The 26,932-nt window shown below is 39.8% G+C and overlaps 1 protein-coding gene across 2 annotated transcripts in view; it reads left to right on the forward strand.

The window, feature by feature from the left end:
* Positions 1–26,932, forward strand: part of DOCK11 (dedicator of cytokinesis 11) — a 161,609-nt gene that overhangs the window by 105,847 nt on the left and 28,830 nt on the right. For both annotated transcript variants that reach the window (XM_070365836.1, XM_070365837.1), the window contains exons 20-29: positions 680–803; positions 5,435–5,556; positions 6,150–6,236; positions 8,943–9,032; positions 14,915–15,033; positions 16,570–16,639; positions 16,719–16,844; positions 17,906–17,977; positions 18,891–19,037; positions 24,316–24,399. In XM_070365836.1, the coding sequence (XP_070221937.1) occupies positions 680–803; positions 5,435–5,556; positions 6,150–6,236; positions 8,943–9,032; positions 14,915–15,033; positions 16,570–16,639; positions 16,719–16,844; positions 17,906–17,977; positions 18,891–19,037; positions 24,316–24,399 (1,041 nt within the window). The remainder of the gene's footprint in view (positions 1–679; positions 804–5,434; positions 5,557–6,149; positions 6,237–8,942; positions 9,033–14,914; positions 15,034–16,569; positions 16,640–16,718; positions 16,845–17,905; positions 17,978–18,890; positions 19,038–24,315; positions 24,400–26,932) is intronic.

Here is a 26,932-nt window from a genome sequence, read left to right on the forward strand (position 1 = left end):
TGATCTGTCGCCCACATCCTTCCCAGGAGACATTAAAAACATTCACTTGGGTTCTGATTGGCAAATTACTTGAGGTGCTTGTATTAAAGTATTAATTTTTAGCATGAAATGCATGTGTCATGATACTTTTTATTTATTCAAGAGTAAAGCTGTGTTTTTCCTCTAAAGAAATTTATACAACTGTAATTTGTGGATTCCATAATACCTCAGTGACTTTTTGCTCATTTATTCATAAAGGCTTATTTTTTTTTCCCACGCAGAGGAGGGCAATGATTTTGAAAAAAAAAAAAAAAGGCAGGTTTTCAAATTCAGTGCACATTGTAGATGGATTGGATTCACTGACTCAGATTGAATTACATAGTATCTCTGGGCTTTAAGGATGTGGTTTTGATCCAGTGTTTCAGAAAATGCTTCTGCAAAGTTGAATCCAGGAGAATCCACAACTCTCCAGGAAGAGTAATAAATCAGCCCTCACAACCCAAGAGAATATTGTTGTCAAACTGAAACTGACCAGAAAGGCATTTGGAATATATTTAAATGATATCTATTATTTGACCACTTAACCTGTGATTTAGAAAATTATGTCATTGGAAAAGTATGATGAAACAAAGCTAAAGGTCTGACAGTCCCACTTGACGAAGAAAACAAAATGCTCTATATAATTTTGCTTTCATTTCAGATAAAAATTGAGCTTCCCATTCACCTTCATCAAAAACATCATTTGCTTTTCACTTTCTATCACGTAAGTTGTGAAATTAACACAAAGGGAACAACGAAAAAGCAGGACACAGTTGAAACTCCAGGTACGTGTGTTCTTTATTGGAGAATAGTTGATTTACAATGCGGTGTTTGAGGTGTACAGCAACTTGATTCACTTGTACATATATATGCATCTATTCTTTTTTGGATTTTCTTTCTATCTATTTATCTATATTTATATCTATGTCTAATCTATCTATAAGTGTGTATCTTTTAAAAATAAAAAAAAATGTTAGAGTATAATTGCTTTACAATGTTGTGTTAATTTCTGCTGTACAACAATGTAAATCAGCTATAGGTATACACATATCCATGCATTCTTTAAATCTCTCTCTCTAGAGCTATTCGAAATGGAGTTGTCTTAGGATATACCCTCTTTCATCAAGCTACAGACCGCTTCCCCTTATCAAAAAGTGCATTTCTGAGTTAAAATTTCCTTGCTAAAATATGAATTACATGTTAATTTTATCATCATTTCTACTCAACATCATGTCCAAATGCTTGCCAGTGTGCTTAGACTACTGTAGGCAACATAAAGTAATATTGTTCTTCTCAGAGAGAAACCCATATTGTGATGCTATATTTTTGTTATTTCTTTTGTGTGGAATGGCCCAGCAAGCAGAATCTTGCAGCTCTACTCATTGAGAAGAAGGAAGTGAGCCCAGAGCCATGGGCATTTTTGAACCCAAGGGAGATTGGAATTCTATGGAGAAGAGGATAGATTTAACAAACTTGAATAAGCATTGGTAGTGAAGCCCCAATTGTGGTCTCATTCCTCGAGGCTTTAGATAGACCAATGGGAAGCATCCTTGGGAGAGTATCACAGGTCCTATGGACATGGCCCATGCCACATCCACTATCTCAGTGTCAGTATGCTTTGGGATTCAAATCCAAGTTAGCCTGTGCCCATCTTTTCCTTTCTTTCTTTCTTTCTTTTTTTTTTTTTTTACCATTTTTAGTGGAGTTTAGTTGCTTTACAATGTTACATTAGTTTCTATTGTACAGCAAAGTGAATCAGCTATATGTATACATATATCCCCTCTTTGTCATCAGGGAGCACTGAATAGAGATTCCTGTGCTATATAGTCTATTTTCATTAGTTAATCCATTTTATACAAGGTAGTATGTATATGTCAATCCCAATCTTCCAATTCTTTCCACCACCCCCTCCCACCCTTGGTGTCCATTTGTTTGTTCTGTACATCTGTGTCTCTATTTCTGCTTTGCAAATAGATTCATCTATACCATTTTTCTAGATTCCATACATATGCATTAATATGTGATATTTGTTTTTCTCTTTTTGACTTAGTTCACTCTGTATGACAGCCTCTAGGTCCGTCCATGCCTCTGCAAATGGCACAACTTCATTCCTTTTTATGGCTGAGTAATATTTCATCATATATATGTGCCACATCTTCTTTATCCTTTCCTCTGTTGATGGGCATTCAGGCTGCTTCTGTGTCGTTAGCCTGGACCCATCTTAAATTTGTTCATTCACTTGGTAAATATGTCTGCATATCTATTATGTACTAGATATTGTAGTAGGTAATATGGAGAAGACAGTGGAGCATCAAACATAGATGTCATCTTCAGTGAGCACATGGTCCAGTGGGGGAAACAAGATCTATGTAGACATTTATAACACAAGACAGAAAGTAGTAGTTACCAATAAAATGGTGCTATGTGATATCAGAGAAGAGCGAGTTATTCTCTGACATCACATAAAATTATTCAGTTCAACTGGTGGAAGGACAAGTGGCTGGGAGTCAGGGAAGGCTTCCAGGAGGAGATGGTGTTTGGGTGAGGTATTGAAGGGTGGCATAGATTTTGACAATGCAGTCATGACAGGAAGGTAGAGGATTCCAGCATGAAGGAATAGCCAGTATAGAGGCAGAGTATTGAGGGATCTGGACAGGGAACCCCAAATAGTTCCATGCACTGGAGCACCGGGAACTGGGGAGGGAAGCATAGGATGCCAGATTGAAAAGGAAGAGTCAGATGATAGAAGGCCCTGAATACCAGGTTGTGGGTTTGATTTTGTTCTGTTACCAATAGGAAATACTGGAGGGTTATAAACACCAGTAGGAGCTGTTTTGCAGGAAATCCAATCAGGCAGCAATATAATGGGTGAGGTGAGGTGGAGCAGGAAGAAGGAAGGAAGGAAACACCAGTTAGGGGGTTGTTTCAAGAGTTCAGGAGAGGAAGGGGACCACAGTGGGGCTGTAATGGTGGGTGGGTGGGGGGCAGGTGGTGAGGGTGGAGAAAAGACAATTGCAGAGGAATATACTGGGCCTGGCAAGTGATTGGCCTCTAGAGAGATGATTCAAAGTTAGCACTGAAGTTTCAAAACTGGAAAGAAGGTATTGCCGAGTAGCAGAGTTATGCCTAGGGCTGGTGGGTTTTGACTGATGCTGAGTTTGCAATGTTAGTGACACATCTGAGTGATGCCCAGCAGGCAGCAGTACTGAATATTAGGAAAGTCCCTTTGTGGATAGTGTGTTCTTGTTCTAGATCCCCTTAGAAATTGCAGTTCATTTAGGATAGTGACCTTGCAGGTTGAGAAGAAATCTAGCAGAATAATGAGACAGTGAGGTATATGACAGTGTACCTCCAGAGGAAACTAACAAATGTTGTCTTATCCAGATCCTAGACAGAAGTGGGCAAGATGCTCAGTAGAGCATGAGGTGGTTATTTTCTTGCTACTCATCAGTTTTTAAAATATATATATTTAAGTTTTTTTGAAGTATTATTGATTTATAATGTTTCAGGTGTACAGCAAAGTGACTCAGTTATACGTACATATGTATATATACACACATATCTGTTCTTTTTCAGATTCTTTTCCATTATAGGTTATTACAGGGTATTGGACATAGTTCCCTGTGCTGTATACAGCAGGTGCTAGTTTTTAAAATCTATTTTATATAGAGTAGTGTATATCTGTTAATCCCAAACTCCTCCCCAGCACTCATCACTTTTAACTGTCTATCCTTTAAGTGGTTTCACACCTTTGAGGCATTGCTTGACATTGTACCTTTATAGGTTCCAAGCATTCTAGATGACTTTTGACTAAGAGACACACTTGGCCATGCTCTGATTGATTTGCAGTGCAACAATGTTGCCCAAGCAATTCCATAGAGACAGAAAGTAGATCAGTGGTGTCCGGGACTTGAAGAAGAGGAAATAGAACATGACTTCTGTGGGGTATGGAGTTCCTTCTGGGGGTGATAAAAAAGTTTTGGAATTAGGTAGTGGCAATAGATGTAGAGCTTTGTGAATATACTAAGAACCATTGAATTGTATCCTTTAAATAGATTAATTGTAAGGCATCTGAATTATATGTCAATAAAAATTTATGTAAGGAAAAAATATCCCTGAAAAACAAGAAATATCTTTTCCTTTTCCTGCTTTCTGGACTGGAAACCTTTTGTCATTTGTCTGATTTTCAGTTTAACTACTTTGACAGAGTCCTTTTGAATGGTTCTTCTGCTCATGTTACTTTCCTCTGCTTTTTCTAAAAGAAAAGCCCTGGGTAAAGCATTACTGAAGCTGTACTAGTAAAGATGCCCTGCAGGCGTGCTTTGGCGTCTGAGAAAGCCATTCAGTCTACTTGGAGAATGCAACGTATCAGTCTCTTTAAGAATTAAAGCTTTGCCAAATTAGACACGTTCTAACCAGATTTGTGTTGACTTTTGTGTTCACACTGTAAACACACGCACACATCGTGCACACACACACACACCCACACACTCACACAAAGAATTTTAAAGCATCAGAAGGCAGTGGCTTTCAAAAGTACTCTCGAGCCAACACCCTCCGTCATATGCCAGAACTCAGTTCAGAGCAATCCTTTTTACAGCTAAGTTATAAACACTTGAAGTCCAAAGTAATCTCTATAATGGAAATACTGACACTGCTTGACTTGAGCAACACAGATGGCTCTGGCTTTTTTAGCTTAGAACATGATGAGTTTTCTAATAAGAAGCCAAGAGGCTCTTTGGGGTAGAACTGTTAAGAAATGTAGAGACTGGGGAGGAAAATCTCTCAGTGATTCCAGTTGTAAGTACTGTGCTGTGGCTGTATTCTCTTGCTACCTCTCTTCCTTCTGTAATCAGGAAAACCACCCAACCAAATACTGCTGTGTATAAATATAGAACGTAACCCTGACGTGTGACCTTCATTTTCCACAGTCCTTTACTTACCCTAGGGTTGCTGGAAGAAATTTTGCAACACGGTGATTGCTGTCTGATTATAGTCTCGGATATGAGACTGTAAGGTGGACAAGAGACATCTGAATCCAAAAAAATAAGTCTACCAAAATGCTCCCCTAGTATGTCAAGATAATGAAATGGATGCACTTTAAAAGCTTCCAAGTGTTTTGGTGTATCAGCTCACTTTGGTCTTTCACTCACTATTCTATAGAAGACCTGGGTGTTATTGTTCCTATTATAGTCAAGGAGGTAGCGTGAATAACCTGTTAGTGGCCAGGCTAGGATTAGGAAGCCATCCAAAGTCATTTTTTTTTCCCCCAGTGCTTGGATGCCCAATACCTGGACTCTCACATACAAACCCCTGGCAGCATCACCAGCCCTACCCTGCTCCCCAGTGACCAGATATTTGTGTAGCTAATTGCATCTGTGATTTCATTTCTCATGGTTGATTATTGTCTTGTCAGTTGGCTTTGCCTGGGTACCTTTACTGAAGGATGGTAGAATCATCACATTGGAGCAGCAGCTGCCAGTTTCCGCCAATCTTCCCCCAGGCTACATGAATCTGAATGATGCAGAATCCAGAAGGGTAGGAAAATATCTGTATTTGTTGAAGAAATCATGATGAAATGTTATTTTTGCCTTCTTTTAAAAAATGTTATTCAAGTACAGTTGATTTAGTGTCATGTTAATTTCTGCTGTACAGCAAAGTGATTCAGTTTTCCGTATATGATGAAATGTTTAAAAAATAGAATACTGTTGGCGTATTGGATGGTTTAGTGTGGTTGATAGCTACTCAGAGTGTAGTTTGAGGGCTGATGCTGGTCCACAACAAAGTAAGTATGGAAAACGAGTGTTGGGAAGTTTCTGTCATAGTTTGACAAAGTAACCTCATGTCAGTTGATTCCAGTAACTTAAAATGGGACTCTGATTTTGTGCATGATAAAAAAATTCCTTCTTATAGTCATTTTTATTGTCATTAGGAAAAGTATCCGCCTGCAAAGGATGGGAACTTCAAAATGATTTAGGATACATTTATTCTAAAGGCAGGTTATTTTCTCCAATAATTCCCTATGTCTGAAACTAGCACATTTGTTTCTGAGAAAAATGTTGAAATACATATATTGCTCATCTGTCCATTACTATGGTACAAAAACTCACATGTATGTTTTCTGTTCCCAGCAACCGAATGTGGATATTAAGTGGGTAGATGGTGCAAAGCCTTTGTTGAAGATCAAAAGCCACTTGGAGTCTACCATTTACACTCAAGTAAGTTGCATCCCATGAATTTGTCAAAAATTTTTTTTGGCCACGCCATGTGGCATGTGGGACCTTAGTTCCCCAGCCAGGGATCAAACCCATGCCTCCTACTTTGGAAGTGAGGAGTCTTAACCACTGGACCATGAGGGAAGTCCCTGAATTTTGTCAATTTTAATACTTGAGGTTTTTTTCTTGATTAAAATAGATGATATTCATTTCTACATGAATATAGAGAAGTTGTGGCCTGAAACACTTTCTCAATAGTTAATAACACCATTCTTAATAATAGCTCAAATTTTTAAGTTCTTCTCAAATGACCAAATCCTTTTATTCCCATTGACTGATTAGAATCTTCCAAAACTCTGAAAAAAATGTGGAGGCTATTATCACCATTTTTAAACCATATATTTTTTTTGAGCTGTTTTAGATTTACAGAAAAATTATGAGGATAGTTCAGCTACCTCCCATATGCCCTATACCAAGTTTCCTCTAGTGTTAACATTTAACATGAGTGTGACACCCTTGTTACAACTTTTGAAGCAGTATTGAGACATAATCATTAGCTGAAGTCTGGCCTTTATTCAGATTTCTTTAGTTTTTACCTATTAGTACCCCTTGCAGTTTCAGGATTCTATCCAGGATAACATGTTACTTTTAGTTTTCACATTCCCTTAGGCTCTTGGCTGTGACAAGTTCCGAGTGTTTCGTTGCTTTGGGTGACCTTGTCAGTTTTCAGAACTACTGGTACTTTGCAGATGCCTCTCTGTTGGAATTAGTCTGATGTTTTTCTTATGGTTAGACTGGAGCTGAACACAGAAGTTGGCAGTCAGTGGATCAGGGTTAGCTACTACAGTTTGCTCTTAGACTCAGCATCCTTGAAATTAGAATCAAGTATCTGTGAGACACCTCAAGCACCATTTGAAAAATCATGGTGGAGAAGGTGAAGCCCACACTCCTTGGTGCAGCCCTCTCAGGTTTCCTTGGCCATTCCATCCTTTTACAGGAAAAGAAACAGGGGCTCAGTCAGGTTAAAAGATTTACCCAAGGTCCCACAGATAATAATTAGAGGAAGCAGGTCAAAATCCGATTTCAATTTTTTTCTCTTTAATCCCTTTTGTTAAAATTGGAGGATAATTTCTTTACATTGTTGTGATAGTTTCTGCTGTACCGCAACGTGAATCAGCGATGCATGCTTTCTCAGTTGCTTCAGTTGTGTCCGACTCTTTGTGACCCCATGGGCTGTAACCCACCAGGCTCCTCTGTCCATGGGATTCTCCAGGCAAGAATACTGGAGTGGGTTGCCATCCCCTCCTCCAGGGGATCTTTCCAACCCAGGGACTGAACCCAAGTCTCTCGCGTCTTCTGCATTGTAGGTGGATTCTTTGGCAGTGGCGCCACTTGGGAAGCCTGAATCAGCTATATGTATACATATATCCTCTCCCTCTTGGACCTCCCTCCGCGCCTCCCCCCCGCCCGACCCCAGCTCTCATCCCTCTAGGTCATCACAGAGCACAGAGCTGAGGTCCCCGTGCTATATGGCAGCTTCCCACTAGCTAGCTATTTTACACATGATTGTGTATATATGTCAATTCTACTTTCTCAATTCATCCGGAATTTCTTGATTCTGATTCCTGAGACAGTCTGTGCTATCCACAGATTCAGTGTCTGCAGATTTCACATAGGACAGTTGGACACTGGCTGCCGCAGGGTCAGGTGACTCCCTTTTCTTCACCTGTCAGTTCAGACCTCTCTTCCTGCTTGTTCCATTAAAATACAGAAGCGCCCAACTTCAGAGATGACATTACTGAAAAGAGGAAACAAATATTGGACTCAGTTCAGTTCAGTTCAGTTCAGTTGCTTAGTCGTGTCCGACTCTTTGTGACCCCATGAATCGCAGCATGCCAGGCCTCCCTGTCCATCACCACCTCCCGGAGTTGACTGAGACTCAGGTCCATCGAGTCAGTGATGCCATCCAGCCATCTCATCCTCTGTCGTCCCCTTCTCCTCCTGCCCCCAATCCCTCCCAGCATCAGAGTATTTTCCAATGAGTCAACTCTTCACATGAGGTGGCCAAAGTACTGGAGTTTCAGCTTTAGCATCATTCCTTCCAAAGAAATCCCAGAGCTGATCTCCTTCAGAATGGACTGGCTGGATCTCCTTGCAGTCCAAGGGACTCTCAAGAGTCTTCTCCAACACCACAGTTCAAAAGCATCAATTCTTTGGCTCTCAGCTTTCTTCACAGTCCAACTCTCACAGCCATACATGACCCCAGGAAAAACCATAGCCTTGACTAGACGGACCTTTGTTGGCAAAGTAATGTCTCTGCTTTTGAATATGCTATCTAGGTTGGTCATAACTTTCCTTCCAAGGAGTAAGCATCTTTTAATTTCATGGCTGCAATCACCATCTGCAGTGATTTTGGAGCCCAGAAAAATAAAGTCTGACACTGTTGGACATAAATGGTGGCCTACCCGGTGCACTGAGATGCATGCTGAATGGGCCTGGTTCGCTGTTTTGTGTGTGGATTGAGAGGACTCTGGGACTCAAGGAGGAACATGTGTGCTGGTGGCTGTAGATGCCGAGTCGGGTCATTAGAAAACCTGGGGAAACAGGCTTGCAAGATTCTGAGTGGGAGGACGGGTGGTAGAGGTGGAGAGCCTGTGTTTTGTGGGTAATGAATCAAATTTCATATGGCTGTATCCATCTGGTTTTCAGGATCTGCATGTGCACAAATTCTTCCAGCATTGCCAGCTGATTCAGTCAGGCTCGAAAGAAGTTCCTGGGGAGCTCATTAAATATTTAAAGGTAAATGAACAGCAGCTTTCTGTGAAAGGTTTGTTTTTCTTGTCTTTTGGTTGCCACATTTTTGATGTGGGGGGCCAAAAAAAAAATGAATACTTGAAAATACTTTTGGTTGCAAATCCTCAAGAGAGCACTTTCTACTATGTCCTTTTCCATCAAGTGGCTGTTTAGAAGCACACAACGGAAGCGTGGCATTAGGAAGAGAATGTTTTAGCCAGAATTCAACAACATACTTAAAAAAAAATCTCATGAAAATGTTTATTTTGGGTCCATAGATTGATTTTTCCAGGTCTTTTCTCATCTTGCTGACAGCCCAGTAAAGGTAGAGAATGCTGTGGAGAAAAAGGCCAGGAGAAACGAGTCACTTTTACTTGGAATACAATGTGAAATGGTTCCTGGGTCCGTAGGTGAAAGAGTATCAAAAGGGTCAGCTGATAAGAGGGAACCTAGTTGCTGCATTGTGCATAGGAGCCATAAGAAATGCCATATTTTATCAAAAGCATTGAGAATCCAAGATTCCGTTTATTCCCTAACATGGTGGGACAAAGCACATGTCATAAGACCCAGCTGACAGTAGCTTTTCTCTTGGCTGCGCCTTCAGTAGATCAGCCATGGCCAGTCTGAGGAGTTTTGATTTTAAATGAAGTCCTCTACAGGATTTCCCTTTTGACATATGTTAATAATGAATGATGTGAAATGAACAAAAATAGACATTTCTTTCAGAGAGGCAGTGTGAATGAGGTAATACGTGTATGGGTTCTGGAATCACAAAATGAGCTTGTACCCCAGCTCTGTCACTTGTTAGCTCTGTGATTGACCTTGACCAAGTTACTTAACTTCTCCAAGCCTTTGTTTTTTCTTCTGTCTCATAAATATAACAGTAATACCCACTTGTACAGTGATTGTGAGGCCTCAGTGAGACAGGGCATCTGCTGTGTGGTATTCATTCCACACTTTTTTCTTGAGTACCTCCTGTGGGCCAGGCTTCATTCTAAACATGGGGAGGATAAGTGAAGAAAACAGACAATATCTCTATTTTCAAGGAGCTTACTTTGTTGTGGAGACAGATGGACACTAAACACATAAATGAATAAATATATACATCTGCAGTCATGGTTCCAGGACCCTCCCTAGATACCAGAGATTCTCAAGTCCCTTGCAGTCAGCTCTCCATATCTGCAGATGTGAAATATGTGGAGATGGAGGGTCAACTGTATATCTTATGTCAGTTGGTAATAAGTACTATAAAGAAAAACAGAATATAGGGAAGGGAAATAAGGAGTGATAAGGATCTCTTTTTTAGATTGTCAACAAGGAGCTCTCCAGTAAAGAGACCTAAGGGAAAGGAGGGTGCCAGCCATGTGGAATTCTGGGCAAGGGCTGGAAACAGCAAGTGCAGAGGCCCCGAGGAGCTTCCTTGGTGTGTTCCAGAAACAGGAGGAGTTCCAGTGTGGCTGGCACATGGAAGGATAGGCCGCCCCATTGGAAAAGATAGCTGGGTTACTGGTGCAGTAGGGCTTCGTAAGATATGATGAGATGGGGAGCTGTGAACAAAGGAGTGTGATGTAATGTGACTTTGGTTTTTAAAGAATCATCCTGCTTACCATACAGAAAATAGATTGTTGGAAAGGTAGAATCAGGCAGGTAGCCGATAAATGGTGGCTTTTATTCTTAATGAGCATTAAGAAGTACAGTAAGTCACCTAATTTCAAGTCCTTATCTTGGGTAATGTCCAGAATCCCGCTCTATATGTGAATGCCTTGTCTGCTCAGATCCGTGGCTTTATTCTTCCACTGGGGAAGCTTTGTAAAAGTTTTAACAAAGTTAAATTTCCTGTATTGATATTCTTAGAATGGAGGGGGAAGAAAGGTATTCATATTTGTGTTTTTGAGGGTGTGGAATTTCTGTTAGTTCTGTGACCTGTGCTCGCCCTCTAGTGGCAATGAATGAAATGCCATGTGTTTATAGAAAGTGCCAAACTCCTGTATGGAATGTTAGTGCTAAAAGGTATCTTTAGGGATACTTTTTTTGCAGATGAGGACACTGAGGCCTGAGGACAGAGATTTGCCAGTGGTTATTCACCTGGTTAGTAGGAGATCAGAGCCGAGCATGTCTTTTGATGGGTCTTTTGACTCCTAGCCCCGTGTACTTTTTATCAAACCTTGCCATCTCTTGCCCTTATAAATGACATTGTTCAATCACTTCATCTAACCATCCACATGCTGAGCTTATTATGTGTTCAGTATTTTCCTAGATGCTGTGTCTTGCAAAGAAGAATAACTTAGGCTATTTTCCATAGGGATCTTATGACCAGTCGAGAGGGGCCCACTTAAGTCAAATGACAATATAAGTCAGTAGTGCAAATAATCGTCCAAAGCAATATGTAATTAAATGTCAATTGCATGATACAGGATATAAATGCTCAGAGTTCACAAAACTGTGGAACCACTGAGATTAGAGGGTTCCCATCTTTATCCCTTTGATTCCTTCATTTATTCTGTCATCCCCCAAATAATTATTGAGTACCTACCATGGGACCAGATATTGTACTGGATGCTGGGAATATAATTGGAATAATTCAGACAACATACCTACTCCAGTTGGCGGAGAGGGATTATAAAGAAGTCCCATTAGATAGGGATGAGTACTGTGAAGAAAACAGAACAGGTTAAATCTTAACGTTCAGAAAACTAAGATCATGACATCCAGTCCCATCACTTCATGGCAAATAGATGGGGAAATAGTGGAAACAGTGGCTGACTTTATTTTGGGGGGCTCTAAAATCATTGCAGATGGTGATTTCAGCCATGAAATTAAAACACGCTTACTCCTTGGAAGGAGAGTTATAACCAACCTAGACAGCTTACTAAAAAGCAGAGACATTAGTTTGTCAACAAAGGTCCGTCTAGTCAAGGTTATGGTTTTTCCAGTAGTCATGTATGGATATGAGAGTTGGACTATAAAGAAAGCTGAGTGCAGAAGAATTGATGCTTTGGAACTGTGGTGTTGAAGACTCTTGAGAGTCCCTTGGACTGCAAGGAGATCCAACCAGTCCATCCTACAGGAAATCAGTCCTGGGTGTTCATTGGAAGGACTGAAGCTGAAACTCCAATACTTTGGCCACCTGATGTGAAGAGTTGACTCATTTGAAAAGACCCTGATGTTGGGAAAGATTGAAGGCAGGAGGAGAAGGGGACGACAGAGGATGAAATGGTTAGATGGCATCACCGAGTCAATGGACATGAGTTTGGGTGGACTCCGGGAGTTGGTGATAGACAGGGAGGCCTGGCGTGCTGTGATTCATGGGGTCGAAAAGAGTCAGATGTGAATGAGTGACTGAACTGAATGGGCTCTAATGTGACCAGGAGTGCAGTCAAGATGGAGTTGTCAGGGAAGACCTGTCTGAGGAGTTGATGAAATTTCAAGCTGAAAAGAACTGATGAGGGGAAGACAGCCATAGATGATAAAACTGTAAAAGTTTTATCTACAGACTATTGCAGCAGGTGTAAACACCTTGCAATGGGATGTGTGAAAGACAGCATAGCTAGAGCACACTGAGCAGCAAGGAGCAGGGGATGGCCCCAGATGAGTGGAGGATGGGGAACCCTTCATAGCTTTTTGTTCGTGGCAATTGGTTTTGTTTGTAATAGAGGGAAATGGCATTGTTGAACTTGCCTTTCAAAAAGAACCCTCTGGCTGCTGGGTAGAGAATAAATTCTCTGTGTAGAGAAACAGTACTGGTACAGGGAGACCACTTCTGCAAGGAATGCCCATCTCTCTTTTTTCTACCTGATGTGATCCTACTTAACCTTGAACCTTAGAACCTCCGTCCTCTGAAGTGTGTGACATTCCCTCTTCACTTGCAGACACGATTGCTTCTTCTTCTGTGCATTTACTGTGTACTATTTACTGTTTGTGTCACAGCGATTCAGTTCCATGTGTTTTCCTTCCATTGTCTGTGAACTGCTTGATGATAGGAACCATGTCCATTTGATGTGCTTGGCAGTCGGAAGTTCATTCAGTATGAAAAGTGAAAAAAGTGAAAGTCACTCACTCGTGTCCAACTCTTTGTGACCCTGTGGACTATACAGTCCATGGAATTCTCCAGGCCAGAATACTGGAGTGGGTAGCAGTTCTCTTCTCCAGTGGAATCTTCCCAACCCAGGTCTCCTGCATTGTAGGCGGATTCTTTACCAGCTGAGCCACAAGGGAAGCCCATTCGGTATACCTTTATTCAGTATACCTTTATTGAATGAGTGCATGAATGGCTTCACCGAAGTTGAGGGTGAACTTGACTGGGAAGGGTGGCTAGGACTTTGCTAAAAAAATATGAACAAAGGCACGAAGGTAGGCATGCATTTGACAATTTCAAGGAGCAGAGCAGTCAAGACACCAGTTTGGCCTCATGAAGAATGCTGAATGTTAAGGCTAAAAATATAAGTTGGGTTTTAAGTAACTTAGACTTAATAGCCTGGGTCAGGTTTTCTCCAACTTGGCGCTGTTGGCATTTGAGGCAGGATGGGTCTTTGTGGTAAAGGACTGTCCTATGCATTGGAGGGTGCTTAGAAGCACTTCTGGTCTATCCACTAGATGTCGGTAGCACCTCCTCAGTCGTGACAACTGAAAATGTCTCTGGACGTTGCTGGATGGCCTGGAGGGATGGGGTGGTGAAGGGGTCTCTGGTTGAGAACCGCTGTCCTGGCTAATGGAGAGGCATCAACAATTTTTTTGACGGTGGCAGAAAGTGGCCTGATGTAACCACTACTTGAGGAGGATTGAGTTTTGGAAATGAGAGTTAAATATACTGAGATTGAGGAGAAACTGTACATAGCCCTAGTATTAATGGAAAATTACTGGATTATTTTGGTTATAGGTTATAGTCCTGAAAACAGGGTGATGGCTGTATGGGTAGAAGAGAGAGGGCAAAACATTTGGAAAAACGTGAAGGAAAGACTAGAGGTTCCCTGAGCTCAGTTTCTCGCATTAGGTATCTGATTGAAGAGAAGCTGTCCAGAAATCTAAGAGGTCACTGTTGAGATGAGAGAGGCCTGAAAAGGGAGGGTGAGCATAAGGATGGAAACATGGGGCACTCTGAAAGATGAATATTGTGTTCCTTAGGATACAGACTTGTCTGACCATCTCTGTCTTTTCCAGGCAGTAAATACTGAACTGGTGTTCCAATATGTAGAATGTGCTCAGTGAGTGAATGAATGAATGGGTGAATGAAGGAAGGAGGGACGGAAGAAGAAGGACATTTCAATTATTGGGTTGGCCAAGAGTTTGTTCGGGTTTCTCCATAAGCTGTATAGAAAAACCTCAACGAACTCTTTGGCCAACCCAATATTTTGCTGCTTGTATCACTTCTCTGTATACACGGATATATTTCTTCTTTCTGATGTTAATGTGCCAATCAGTAGGGGTAGGGTGTTAGCACTTTGAAGAAATGTACTGTGAGGATGTTAGAACGCAGAACTGCCTCAGTTTGTGGACGGAGCCAGTGTAAAGCCAACCATACATAGAAATACACTTTATTGAATCCCGTTCTCACTGCAAAGTGATGACCCACTTTCCCCTGTAAAACATATGAATGCTGGGGGCTGGTAGGCCAGTCTCCAGTACTTCCAAACATGCCTGCTCCCCTGTTGATCCCAGTTATACTTGTCATCTTCAATAGAGTATTTAATATTAAAGGAACTAACAAAATCTGAGTGCCAAAATAGAGATGTGTATAAAGTAATTGACAAAGTCCCCTATCCCTGGAAGCATGTGTTTAAAGTGAGCTTATATTCGAGTGAATGTATTTATCATTACTTAATTTTTGGTTGTTTCACCTTTGCAAGTTATATCATACTTTGATTTTCATAACTAATAATGACTTATTTTAGTGTTTGCATGCCATGGAGATCCAAGTCATGATACAGTTTCTACCTGTAATTCTTATGCAACTCTTCCAAGTTCTCACAAACATGACCCATGAAGATGACGTTCCTTTCAACTGCACCATGTGAGTTTCGGTGTTACAATATGAAGAATCAACTTTTGTTTCCTTTTGCATTTCTTCATTTGTCTTCCAAATTAGAACCCCAAAGGCAGAAGCCTAATATAACTTTTCTCTAGTTTCTTTCTTCTCGGACTGAGGGACTCACATCCCCAGGGATAGATGGTACCAGAAACCATAGGATAAGTTTACTGTGTTTTCCTCAACCAGGGGTTCTAAAACTCCTGCATGTTAGAGCAACCTGGGAAGCTTTTTAAAATATCTGTTCCCAGACCATACATCATACCAGTTAAACCTGAATCTCTGACAGCAGAACTCAGCATTTTTTTTTTTTTCCTAAAGTTTCCACAACGATGCCCTAATGCAATGGAGTTTGAGAATCACGCCCTTGACCAGTATTGTCCAATAGAATTTTCTTCAGTCATGGAAATGTTCTATACCTGTACTGCCCAATATGGTAGCCATTAGTCATATTTAGCTGTTGAACTCTTGAAATGTGGCTGGTGTAACTGAGAATCGGAATTTTTCATGGTAGTTAATTTGTTTACATCACCACTTGTGACTGGCAGCTCTCACATTGGACAGAGTGGCCCTAGGCCATTAGTTTTTACTCACAAGAATAAGAGTGTTCTTTTTATAGGAAAACAAACAAGGATATATTGTAGAGTAGGATGCAAAATGCACTTAATTTTTGAAAATAAAACAGGGGTTTAAAAAAATTATAAGCTCACTGCTGGGTGTTTCTGGCTTTGCTGCTACTGCTGTTGCCACAGCGTCTCTGGAGCCTCAGGGTTCAGGCTCCACACACCCACATACTGTTTACTCTTCTCTGCTATTGGGGGTAGTCTGGTTGCTAATTTAAGAAGCATTATTCTAGTCCAGTGGTTCTCAAAAAACGTGATTCCCAGACCAGCAGCATCAATACACCTGGAAGCTTATTAAAAATGCTAATCATGGAACTTCACCCCAGACCTAAAAAATCAGAAACTCTGGGAGAGGGGTGAGCACTCTGCCCTCTAGGTGTTTCTGATGCATGCTAAACTTGCAGAACCACTGCTGGCTTCATAACTTTAAAACTTTCTATTAATCTTAGATTTGCCTACAATTTTAGTTCATCTCATTATACTTGCTTTGTCTTGCCCTTCCCTTCCCCCCATCTGTTGACATGTTTAACATTTTTTCCTATTATTTTCCTTTGATTTTTACTAGAGGGGATTTCAATATTTACCTTACTGAAGGCTTTTTACTATATGGTAGCTATGAACATACTTCAAATGTGATTTAGAAAGGAGATGAAAAGAAATATCTTGGTTGCCAAAATAAAACATCCTTCTTTGGACCCAAGAAATGTATTTTACAAAGCCCTGAACATGTTACATGCTGAAATCTTTGTTGGATCCAAACTAAGATGCCATTTAATATTTTCATTATTTAGATAGTATTAGGTATTTTTAAGGGTTAGATATGCTGGTTTTATCTAAGAATCAAACTATAGTGTTTCATTGTGGTCTGACGTGCTGACTTTTGTGAATGTTGTTTCAGGGTTCTCTTACATATCGTATCAAAGTGCCATGAAGAAGGCTTGGATAATTATTTAAGATCCTTCATTAAGGTTTGTGGAGTAAGCTTTCTTTCTGAGCATTTGTCTTACGAGAGAATTTGGTCTTATGATTCATTCTCTTTGATTGTAGTATAGCTTCCGACCTGAAAAACCCAGTGCTCCTCAGGCCCAGCTGATACATGAAACTCTTGCGACTACAATGATAGCGATACTGAAACAGTCTGCAGACTTTTTAGCAATAAACAAATTGCTAAAGGTAAGGACACAGAGACATGCTTGCTTGATGCCCTCCCATTCCGGGTCTAGTCTGTCCTCATTTCCTCAAGTGACTCCCTCTTTGCCCAGCACTTTGCCTATGCATCCTTTGCCCCCAAGTTCTCCACAGAAATCCTCCATTCCCTTTACCCTCCCCACCTACCCCTTGCTCTCAGTCAAATGCATAATAGAATTTTGGAGGGTATAGCTCTGGGCGAGAATGCTGTATTCATCACACAATAGTTCTGTGACCTGGGGCCTGTTAGTTAGCAGTTCTGAGCATCCACTTTCTCATTTCTGAAATACAAGTAAAATATCTAACATGTTGTTTCTGGCACATAGTAGGCACTCTCTCAAATGGTGGCTCTTCTTATTGTCATAATTTTTACTATTCCTATTAGTAATGGTGTTAGTCACTCAGTCATTCCAATTCTTTGCAACCCCATGGACTGTAACCCTCCAGGCTGCTCTGTCTATGAGATTCTCCAGGCCAGAATACTGCCGTGGGTTGCGATTTCCTTCCCCAGGGGATCTTCCCAACCCAGGGATCAAACCTGAGTCTCCTGCATTGCAGGCAGATTCTTTACCATTTGAGCCACCAGGTATCTGCTTGAGACTTCCCTGTACCCTTCAAATCCTACTTACACAAACACCTTTGCTACTTGGGCTGGCCCCAGTATTGTACAAAGGGCAGGGTTGGGTCCCTCACTGGGTGGAGGCTGTAATATGATTCATTGTCCATAGAGAATTTAAAAGCAGTAATTAAGTAAACTAAAAGTTGGTTTGTTCTTATCACCACATGTAGGCAAATCAAAGCAGTGTCAGTGATAAAATACCCCTCTCCACCAAATATCCTTTGTACATCACAAGCCAGCCCTGAGGCATACCTTTTTGCCAACACAATTTGAAGGTATTCTATGGGACTTGGATAGTCAGTAGTGATCACTTTAAAATGTTATTAAACTTCAGAGACAAAATCCATAGTGATTTGTCAGCCTTTTATAAGCTTCAGGGATTTGGGTAACAATTAAAGATTGATTTGTATTTATTTGTTTATTTTAGTACTCATGGTTTTTCTTTGAAATTATTGCAAAGTCTATGGCCACATACTTGCTGGAAGAGAATAAAATTAAGGTAAGTAGGCTGAAGAATAATATTTAACATAGACAAAGAAGGCTAATCTTATTCATGGGTAGCTGTGATGTGCAAATCCTCTTTTATATTTTAAGGACTCTCAGTCCGTAGCTTTTTTCAGGTTTTCTTTAAAAAAAAAACAACAACAAAAGTGTTCATATGTTTTCAAAGTCTCAACTTCAGAGGCTCACCACATACATTCTTCCCTGTGAGGTATTTGCCATATTAAGTACATTATCTTTGAAGCTTTCCCTTTGTCTTGTGGTTTTAAAATGTCAGTGTCGAAAATATTCATTAGGAAGGAGAACACGTACCAAATCAGAAAGAACTATTCTCTTAGAAAGATTGAAGGCATGTACAAAGTTAAAAACATTTTATGTAAAAAAGACAAAAACCAAAATCTCTTTATATAATGCGTGTGTTCCTGGAATATGCTGTATTTATACCTTTAGTTGTATTTTGAAACTCCTTCAGAAGTACAAAGAAATTTTAGCTATAGGCATTGAAAGCTAAGACCTTGTGAAGTAAAAAATAATCACTTCATATTTACATTTTTATCAATATTTCCACAGAACAGGTTTACTGAAATTAAAAATGCATGGATGCATGTATACTTTGTGTGTCAGGAAAAAGATGGAATGAAAAACGGATGTGTCTGTATCTCAGGAACATGATTCCAAAGTTGGGTCAGAATGACCTACTCTTGTTCATGATTTCAGTCAGTTGTAGTATTACAGGTCCAAATAGGTGCTGTAATGATCTAAAGTATAGATTTAACTAGCCATGTCTTTTTAATTTGGGAGAAAAAGTATACTGCGGTTAAAAACACATTTATATACAGTATGTGTTTGAAAATACAACACTGATTTAGACCTTTCACAACTCTTTTTTTTCTTTGCCAATTTAATTGAAGCTTCCAAGAGGCCAGAGGTTTTCTGAGGCATATCATCATGTCTTACATTCACTGCTTCTTGCAATAATTCCCCACGTGACTATTCGCTATGCAGAGATTCCGGATGAGTCCAGAAATGTCAATTATAGTTTGGCTAGCTTCTTGAAGGTGAGTTAAAGGCATCCAGAACATGGTAAGGAATTATTCTTCACAGGTATTGTCTTTAAAGCCAAAGGAAAAAAAATTACCCACTTTCTAGAGACTCAGCTGGGCTGCTGGAGTAACTACTCATTGAATTAATCCATCAGTTCAGTTAAATAGCCATGTTTGATTCCCCACCTCCAATGGCTAATTAATTAAATCAGAGGTCCCACAGGAGGCTTAGCCAGGAGGAACATCTTTCTGCTTTTGCATGCTGTTTTTCAAATATATTCATTTGAATGCCTTTCAGTTCAGTTCAGTCGCTCAGTCGTGTCCAACTCTTTGCGACCACATGAATCACAGCACGCCAGGCCTCCCTGTCTATCACAAACTCCCGGAGTTCACTCAGACTCACGTCCACCGAGTCAGTGATGCCATCCAGCCATCTCATCCTCTGTCGTCCCCTTCTCCTCCTGCCCCCAATCTTTCCCAGCATCAGGGTCTTTTCAAATGAGTCAGCTTTCTGCATCAGGTGGCCAAAGTATTGGGAGTTTCAGCTTCAGTATCAGTCCCTCCAATGAACACCCAGTTCAGGGTGTTCTAAAGGACTGATCTTTAGGATGGACTGGTTCAATCTCCTTTGCAGTCCAAGGGACTCTCAAGAGTCTTCTCCAACACCACAGTTCAAGAGCATCAATTTTTTGGTGCTCAGCTTTCTTTATAGTCCAACTCTCACATCCATACATGACGACTGGAAAAACCATAGCTTTGACTAGATGTACCTTTGTTGGCAAAGTAATGTGTCTCCTTTTTAATAAGCTGTCTAGGTTGGTCATAACTTTCCTTCCAAGGAGTAAGCGTCTTTTAATTTCGTGGCTGCAAGCAAACTCTGCAGTAATTTTAGAGCCCAGAAAAATAAAGTCAGCCACTGTTTCCACTGTTTCCCCATCTATTTGCCATGAAGTGATGGGACCAGATGCCATGATCTTAGTTTTCTGAATGTTGAGCTTTAAGCCAACTTTTTCACTCTCCTTTCACCACTTTCACCAAGAGGCTCTTTAGTTCTTCTTCACTTTCTGCCATAAGGGTGGTGTCATCTGCATATCTGAGGTTATTGATATTTCTCCCAGCAATCTTGATTCCAGCTTGTGCTTCCTCCAGCCCAGTGTTTCTCATGATGTGACAATATACAGCCTTGACGTACTCCTTTGCCTATTTGGAACCAGTCTGTTGTTCCATGTCCAGTTCTAACTGTTGCTTCCTGACCTGTATACAGGTTTTTCAAGAGGCAGGTCAGGTGGTCTGGTATTCCCATCTCTTTCAGAATTTTCCACAGTTTATTGTGATACACACAGTCAAAGGCTTTGGCCTAGTCAATAAAGCAGGAATAGATGCTTTTCTGGAACTCTTTTGCTTTTTTGATGATCCAGCAAATGTTGGCAATTTGATCTCTAGTTCCTCTGCCTTTTCTAAAACCAGCTTGAACATCTGGAAGTTCACGGTTCACATATTGCTGAAGCCTGGCTTGGAGAATTTTGAGCATTAGTTTACTAGCGTGTGAGATGAATGCAATTGTGCGGTAGTTTGAGCATTCTTTGGCATTGCCTTTCTTTGGGATTGGAATGAAAACTGATCTTTTCCAGTCCTGTGGCCATTGCTGAGTTTTCCAAATTTGCTGACATATTAAGTGCAGCACTTCCACAGCATCATCTTTTAGGATTTGAAATAGCTCAACTGGAATTCCATCACCTCCACTAGCTTTGTTCGTAGTGATGCTTCCTAAGGCCCAGCTGACTTCACATTCCAGGATGTCCGGCTCTAGGTGAGAGTGAGTGATCACACCTTCGTGATTATCTGAGTTGTGAAGATCTTTTTTGTACAGTTCTTCTGTGTATTCTTGCCATGTCTTCTTAATATCTTCTGCTTCTGTTAGGTCCATACCATTTCTGTCCTTTACTGAGCCCATCTTTGCATGAAATGTTCCCTTGGTATCTCTAATTTTCTTGAAGAGATCTCTAGTCTTTCCCATTCTGTTGTTTTCCTCTATTTCTTTTCATTGATCGCTGAGGAAGGCTTTCTTATCTCTCCTTGCTATTCTTTGGAACTCTGCATTCAAATGGGTATATCTTTCCTTTTCTCCTTTGCCTTTAGTTTCTCTTCTTTTCTCAGCTATTTGTAAGCCCTCCTCAGACAGCCATTTTGCTTTTTTGCATTTCTTTTTCTTGGGGATGGTCTTGCTCCCTGTTTGCTGTACAGTGTTCATCAGGCACTCTGTCTATAAGATCTAGTCCCTTAAATCTATTTCTCACTTCCACTGTATAGTCATAAGGGATTTGATTTAGGTCATACCTGAATGGTCTAGTGGTTTTCCCCACTTTCTTCAATTTAAGTCTAAATTTGGCAATAAGGAGTTCATGATCTGAGCCACAATCCACCCTGAGTCGTGTTTTTGCTGACTGTATAGAGCTTCTCCATCTTTGGCTGCAAAGGATATAATCAATCTGATTTCAGTGTTGACCATCTGGTGATGTCCATGTGTAGAGTCTTCTCTTGTGTTGTTGGAAGAGGGTGTTTGCTTTGACCTTTAGGTGGGGCATTTACCTTCTAGGTTACCATGGTCTGTACCACTCCTTAATAGAACCCCTGACACTCTATACATTTAAGTAATTTCTCTGACCCTGTTGGCCTTTGAGTTTGTAACTCTTAAACTAAAAGCACATTCTACATGTTGCTAATATAAGCACCATCTACTTGTTGCTAATACATGTAAATGAGAATTGTTAATTTAGGTCAGTAAGATTATTTTGAGACATGCCACAAACTGTTAAGATAGTACATTTCTCGCTGCTCTGTTTTGTCATTCTCTGTATGTAAGGGGCAATGCTGGAATGCAATTGTTCTAGAAAGTGGGTAATAGCAATATTTGATTTATTGCAGAGATGGGGCCTAGACTTGTGATGCACTTAGTTCTTACTTCTTCCCACTCTCCATCTTCTCAGACCCCTTCATCATGTCTCAACCTTATTTTAAGAACCTGCACTCAACAATCTAGCCAAGCAATTTTAATATCTAACATACCCTTTTTTTTTAATTGAAAATTCACACTAGGTTTCAGATCTCTACAGTGTGATTTTCTGATGTAAGACCTCTCTGCCAGAACTAAAATAAAGTTTTAACACTATTACATTAGCCCTTTTGTGTTTAAAAACCAACCACATATCTTTTTAAAGTAAAGGTGAGACTATCTGAAATATAAGATCTCAGTTTCTTTCATGGAGTTAAAACTTGAAATTTGCTACGTTAGGGAGTAGAACATAGTTGATTTAATAGCAGTATTGACCTCATTACAAGTCAACAAACATTTGTCTGTCTTCTGTGTGAGCGTCCAAAGATGAGAAAGGCTGTCTCTATAATTATATTCCAATACATATACATGATAAAGTGTGATGACTATTATACTGAAAATATAAACAACAAAATACAATAGGAAAACAAGAAAAGGAGGGATTATGACCAGGTAATATGAACAGAGACTAGAAGAACAGTTCCCCAAAAAGGGGATGAGAGTGTTGTAGGTAGAGGATTCATGAGCAGAGATGAGATAGGCATATTCAATAATTATTTTGGAATGAGCGAGAAAGTCACTGTGCAGAATTTAGGTTGTCTGGAGGCAGAGGTGGAAAGGCCATCTGATGCCAAATGATGAAAGGCCATGAATGTCAGGCTAAGGAATCTAGATTTTGAGCTGAATACCATGGAGCTATCTACCAAGGCCTTTGAAAGAAGTGAGGAAAAAGCCAGAGTCAAGACAACCAGTTTGAAGACTAGTCCTTCCCCCTTGTCTGCCTGGCAGAGTCTATTCATCTTTTAGGCTCAGCTCTTCCCTAACCTTCCCACACAGGGCTGATCACCTCTGCTGTTGTTTACCCGTCCTTTCCATACTTCTGTAACTTTTTATTGTGCTGTATTTTCAATATTTATTTGTCTTTACCATTGGACAAGACTAAAGACCATGGGTTATTTATTTGCCTTTGTATTTCTCTAGAATGTAATACATTGTCTCAAACCCAGTAGATCGTCAAAATGATCTTGGATGAGTGGTAAATATAAGCCTACCTCATTAATCCAGGTGAGAGGTGATGAGGCAGGGAAAGCTGAAAGGAGAGGTGACAAGATGCACACAGCTGGTTAATCAAATATTGAGTTCCTTCTATTTCCCAGGAATGTTCTGGGTACCATGGGGAACATAAACAACATATTATCCTCTTTAGGTGAGAACAGCAAAATAATAAGTAAAATACAAGCTACTATAAAGTGTTTCAAGGGCCCTGTAGGGTAATGAAGATGGGCTTCATCATTGAAGAATGGGCAGGATTCTGTAGAAGTAGTGATAGAATTGCTAGCTAGACCTGGTATGAGCACTAACTCGGAAGTGGGAATGCACAGTGCATTATCACATGAGGGGATAATAAATAGATAAAATGGGAAAAAGAAGTTTGGGACAAGGCTGTGGTTTCCTTGAATGCCAAGCTGAGGAGTTTGAAATTATATTAGAGGCAACAGGGAACTATTGAAAGCTTTTGGAAAGAATGGGGACATGATTAGGGCTAGGACTTACAGATGAATCTGGAAGCAGTTAGATGGAAAGATTAGTGGCAGGAAGACAGGTTAGGAGGATAACTGCTGTTGTGCAGTTGCAAGGTAATGAAAGCCTTAACTAGGAGAGTGACAGCAGGAAAATGTGAATAACTAGTATGGCTATCACACAAGACGAATGTTTTGTAGGCCAAGACTTCACAGAACCCAAAGAAAAACTTCCCCTTTGGCCTGAAATGTTCACATAGGCAAGCCCCGCCCCACCTTTCAATGGCTGACTGACCACCCTATAGTTCACTTTGAGCTTTGAGAATGAACCAAAATGAGGCAGTATAGCTAAATAGATTGCATATATATGTGTATATGTATGCATATATGTATTTGAATGTGTATATGTGTGTATGTATATATATTTCAAATATTTATCATATATATATATATATATATATATAAGAAAATATATATCTTATTTTCAAAATAAGATGTTATATATATACATCTTATTTTGAAAAGAACATAGTTGAGTCCCAATTCAATGATAAGTCATTTGCTCTTTATCTCTTTAAGGTCGTGTAAATCTTTGAAAATTTTTCTGTTATCTGTAAAAGTGAGAATGTCATCCCCTTAATGTGGAAAAAATTTTAAATGTGTTGAATTTTAAAAACTAGAATTAGGTAACTAACTGTTCATTTTGATTTGGTTCCTATAGCGCTGTCTGACCCTAATGGATAGAGGATTTGTCTTCAATTTGATAAATGACTATATATCTGGATTCAGCCCCAAAGATCCTAAGGTAAGTTACAAGGGCATAATTATAGTGGGTGCCAAACATTAGAGTGTGAGACCAAGGGTGACATGTATTCTCCTCTGGAGGATTTGGAGCTGCTATTTTCCTATAGGTACTTTGAGTGTAGTTGTACCTCAGAGCAGAGAATAATGGATAGGGTTTTGAGGGTCCCATATAGTCGTAGTCATGGCTAAGATTCATTATAGTGACACAGTAAGGATGCTCAGCTGGATCACTAAGGGGGAAAGACATTAAGTGGAGTCCTTGGCAATCTACGTGCATGCTTCCTAAGCACCCTCCCTCATGTTAAGGGGCACGCAGAGCACATCCTCTCTCCAGCAGTGAAAACTGAGCCACATTATGTGCAATATTTCTCTTTAGGGAAGCCTGTTTGAGACTCAGAACTTAGGATTTTTATTGGGGCTAGTTATGTGTTGGAGGCTGGTCATAATTCCAGAGTCCTGGAAAGGAAAGACAGGGAAGCTCACCATAAATCACATTGTTTGCATGGTGCTGAACAGGCTGGCACAGAAAGCACAACCTTACCTTGTAGGGAATGTTGGTATCAAGATAAAATTTCCCACACCACAAAAAAGAAAATCACATGCCAATATCTTTGATGAACATGCAAAAATCCTCAATAAACTATTAGCAAATTGAATATGATAATACAATAATAATATAATAATACATAATAATAATACAATAATTAAAAGTATGACACAACACGGTCAAGTTGGATTTATTTCAGGGATACGATGATGGTTCATCATCCACAAATAAACCTGATTCATCACATTAATAAAATGAAGGATGAAAATAATACAATCATCTTAATAGATGTAATGTGTGTGTTCCTGGAATATGCTGTATATATATACCTTTAGTTGTATTTTCAAACTCCAGAAGTACAAAGAAATTTAGATGCTTAAAACACTTTTGACAAAATTTGACATCCATTTATGATAAGAGACTCTCTGAACAGTGGGTCTAGAGGGAACATACCTCAACATAATAAAGTCTATATATGATAAACCCATAGCTAGCATCATACTCAACAGTGAAAAAATTGAGCTCTTTTCCTCTAAGATCAGGAATAAGACAAGCATGCCCACTCTCACCACTTTTATTCAACATAGTATTGGAAGTGCTAGCCACTGAAATTAGTCAAGAAAAAGAATGAGAGGGCATTCAAATTGGAAAGGAGGAAATAAAACTGTCACTAGTTGCAGATGATGCGATAATATATATTGAAAACCCTAAAGACTATACCAAAACTCTGTTCAAACTAATAAATGAATTCAGTAATGTTGTAGGATACAAAATCAGCATACAGAAATCTGTGACATTTATATATACTAATAACAAACTATCAACAAGATTAAGAAAACAATTCCATTTACAATTGCATCCAAAAGAATAAAATACCTAGGAATAAATTTAACCAAGGAGGTGAAAGACCTGTACACTGACACTATAAGACATTGATGAAAGAAACTGAAGAAGTCACAAATAAATGGAAATATTCCATATTCATGGATTGGAAGAATTAATATTGTTAAAATGCTCATACTACCCAAAGTGGTTTACAGATTCAGTGTATTCCCTATCAAAATTCCAGTGGCATATTTCACAGAGCTATTAATAGAACAAATAATTCTAAAATTGGTATGAAACCACAAAAGATGCTGAATAGCCAAAAATAGGAAGAACAAAACTAGGGGTTTCATGCTCACTGATTTCAAACTATACTAAAGATATATTAATCAAGACAGCATGGTACTAGCATAAGAACAGATACACAGGTCAAGAGAACAAAACTGAGAACTCAGAGATATACCTACACATATGCATGTGCTTAGTCGCTCACTCGTGTCTGACTTTTTGCAATCCCATGGACTGCAGCCCCCCAGAATCCTCTGTCCGTGGGCATTCCCCAGGCAAGAATACTAGAGTGGGTTGCCATGCCCTCCTCCAGAGGATCTTCCTAACCCAGGGATCGAACCCAGGTCTCCTGCATTGCAGGCATATTTTTTACCATCTAAGCCACCAGGAAAGCCATACTCACACATATAAAACAAACGAGCAAAGAACATACAGTGGAGGAAAAGTCTCTTCAATAAATGACATTAGGAAAACTGGATAGCCATATGCAAAAGAATGAAACTACACCATTATCTTACATCATAAAGAAAAGTTGACTCAAAATGCAGCAAAGACTTGAATGTAAGACCTGAAATCATAAAATTTCTAGAAGAAAGTGTAGGCAGTAGCCTCACTGACATCCATCTTAGAGGTGTTTTTGTGGATCTGATTCCAAAGGCAAGGGAAATAAAAGCAAAAATAAGCAAATGGGACTATATCAAACCAAAAATCTTCCACACAGTGATGTAAATCATCAAAAGGAGAGGACAGCCTACTGAATAGGAGAAGATATTTGCAAATCATATACCCATCATGGATTAATACAACTCAACAACAATAAAAACCACCTGATTTAAAAATGGGAAGAAGACATAAAGATGGCCAACAGCACTTG

This window comes from Bos mutus, chromosome X, assembly GCF_027580195.1.
Source record: "Bos mutus isolate GX-2022 chromosome X, NWIPB_WYAK_1.1, whole genome shotgun sequence".
NCBI lineage: Eukaryota > Metazoa > Chordata > Mammalia > Artiodactyla > Bovidae > Bos > Bos mutus.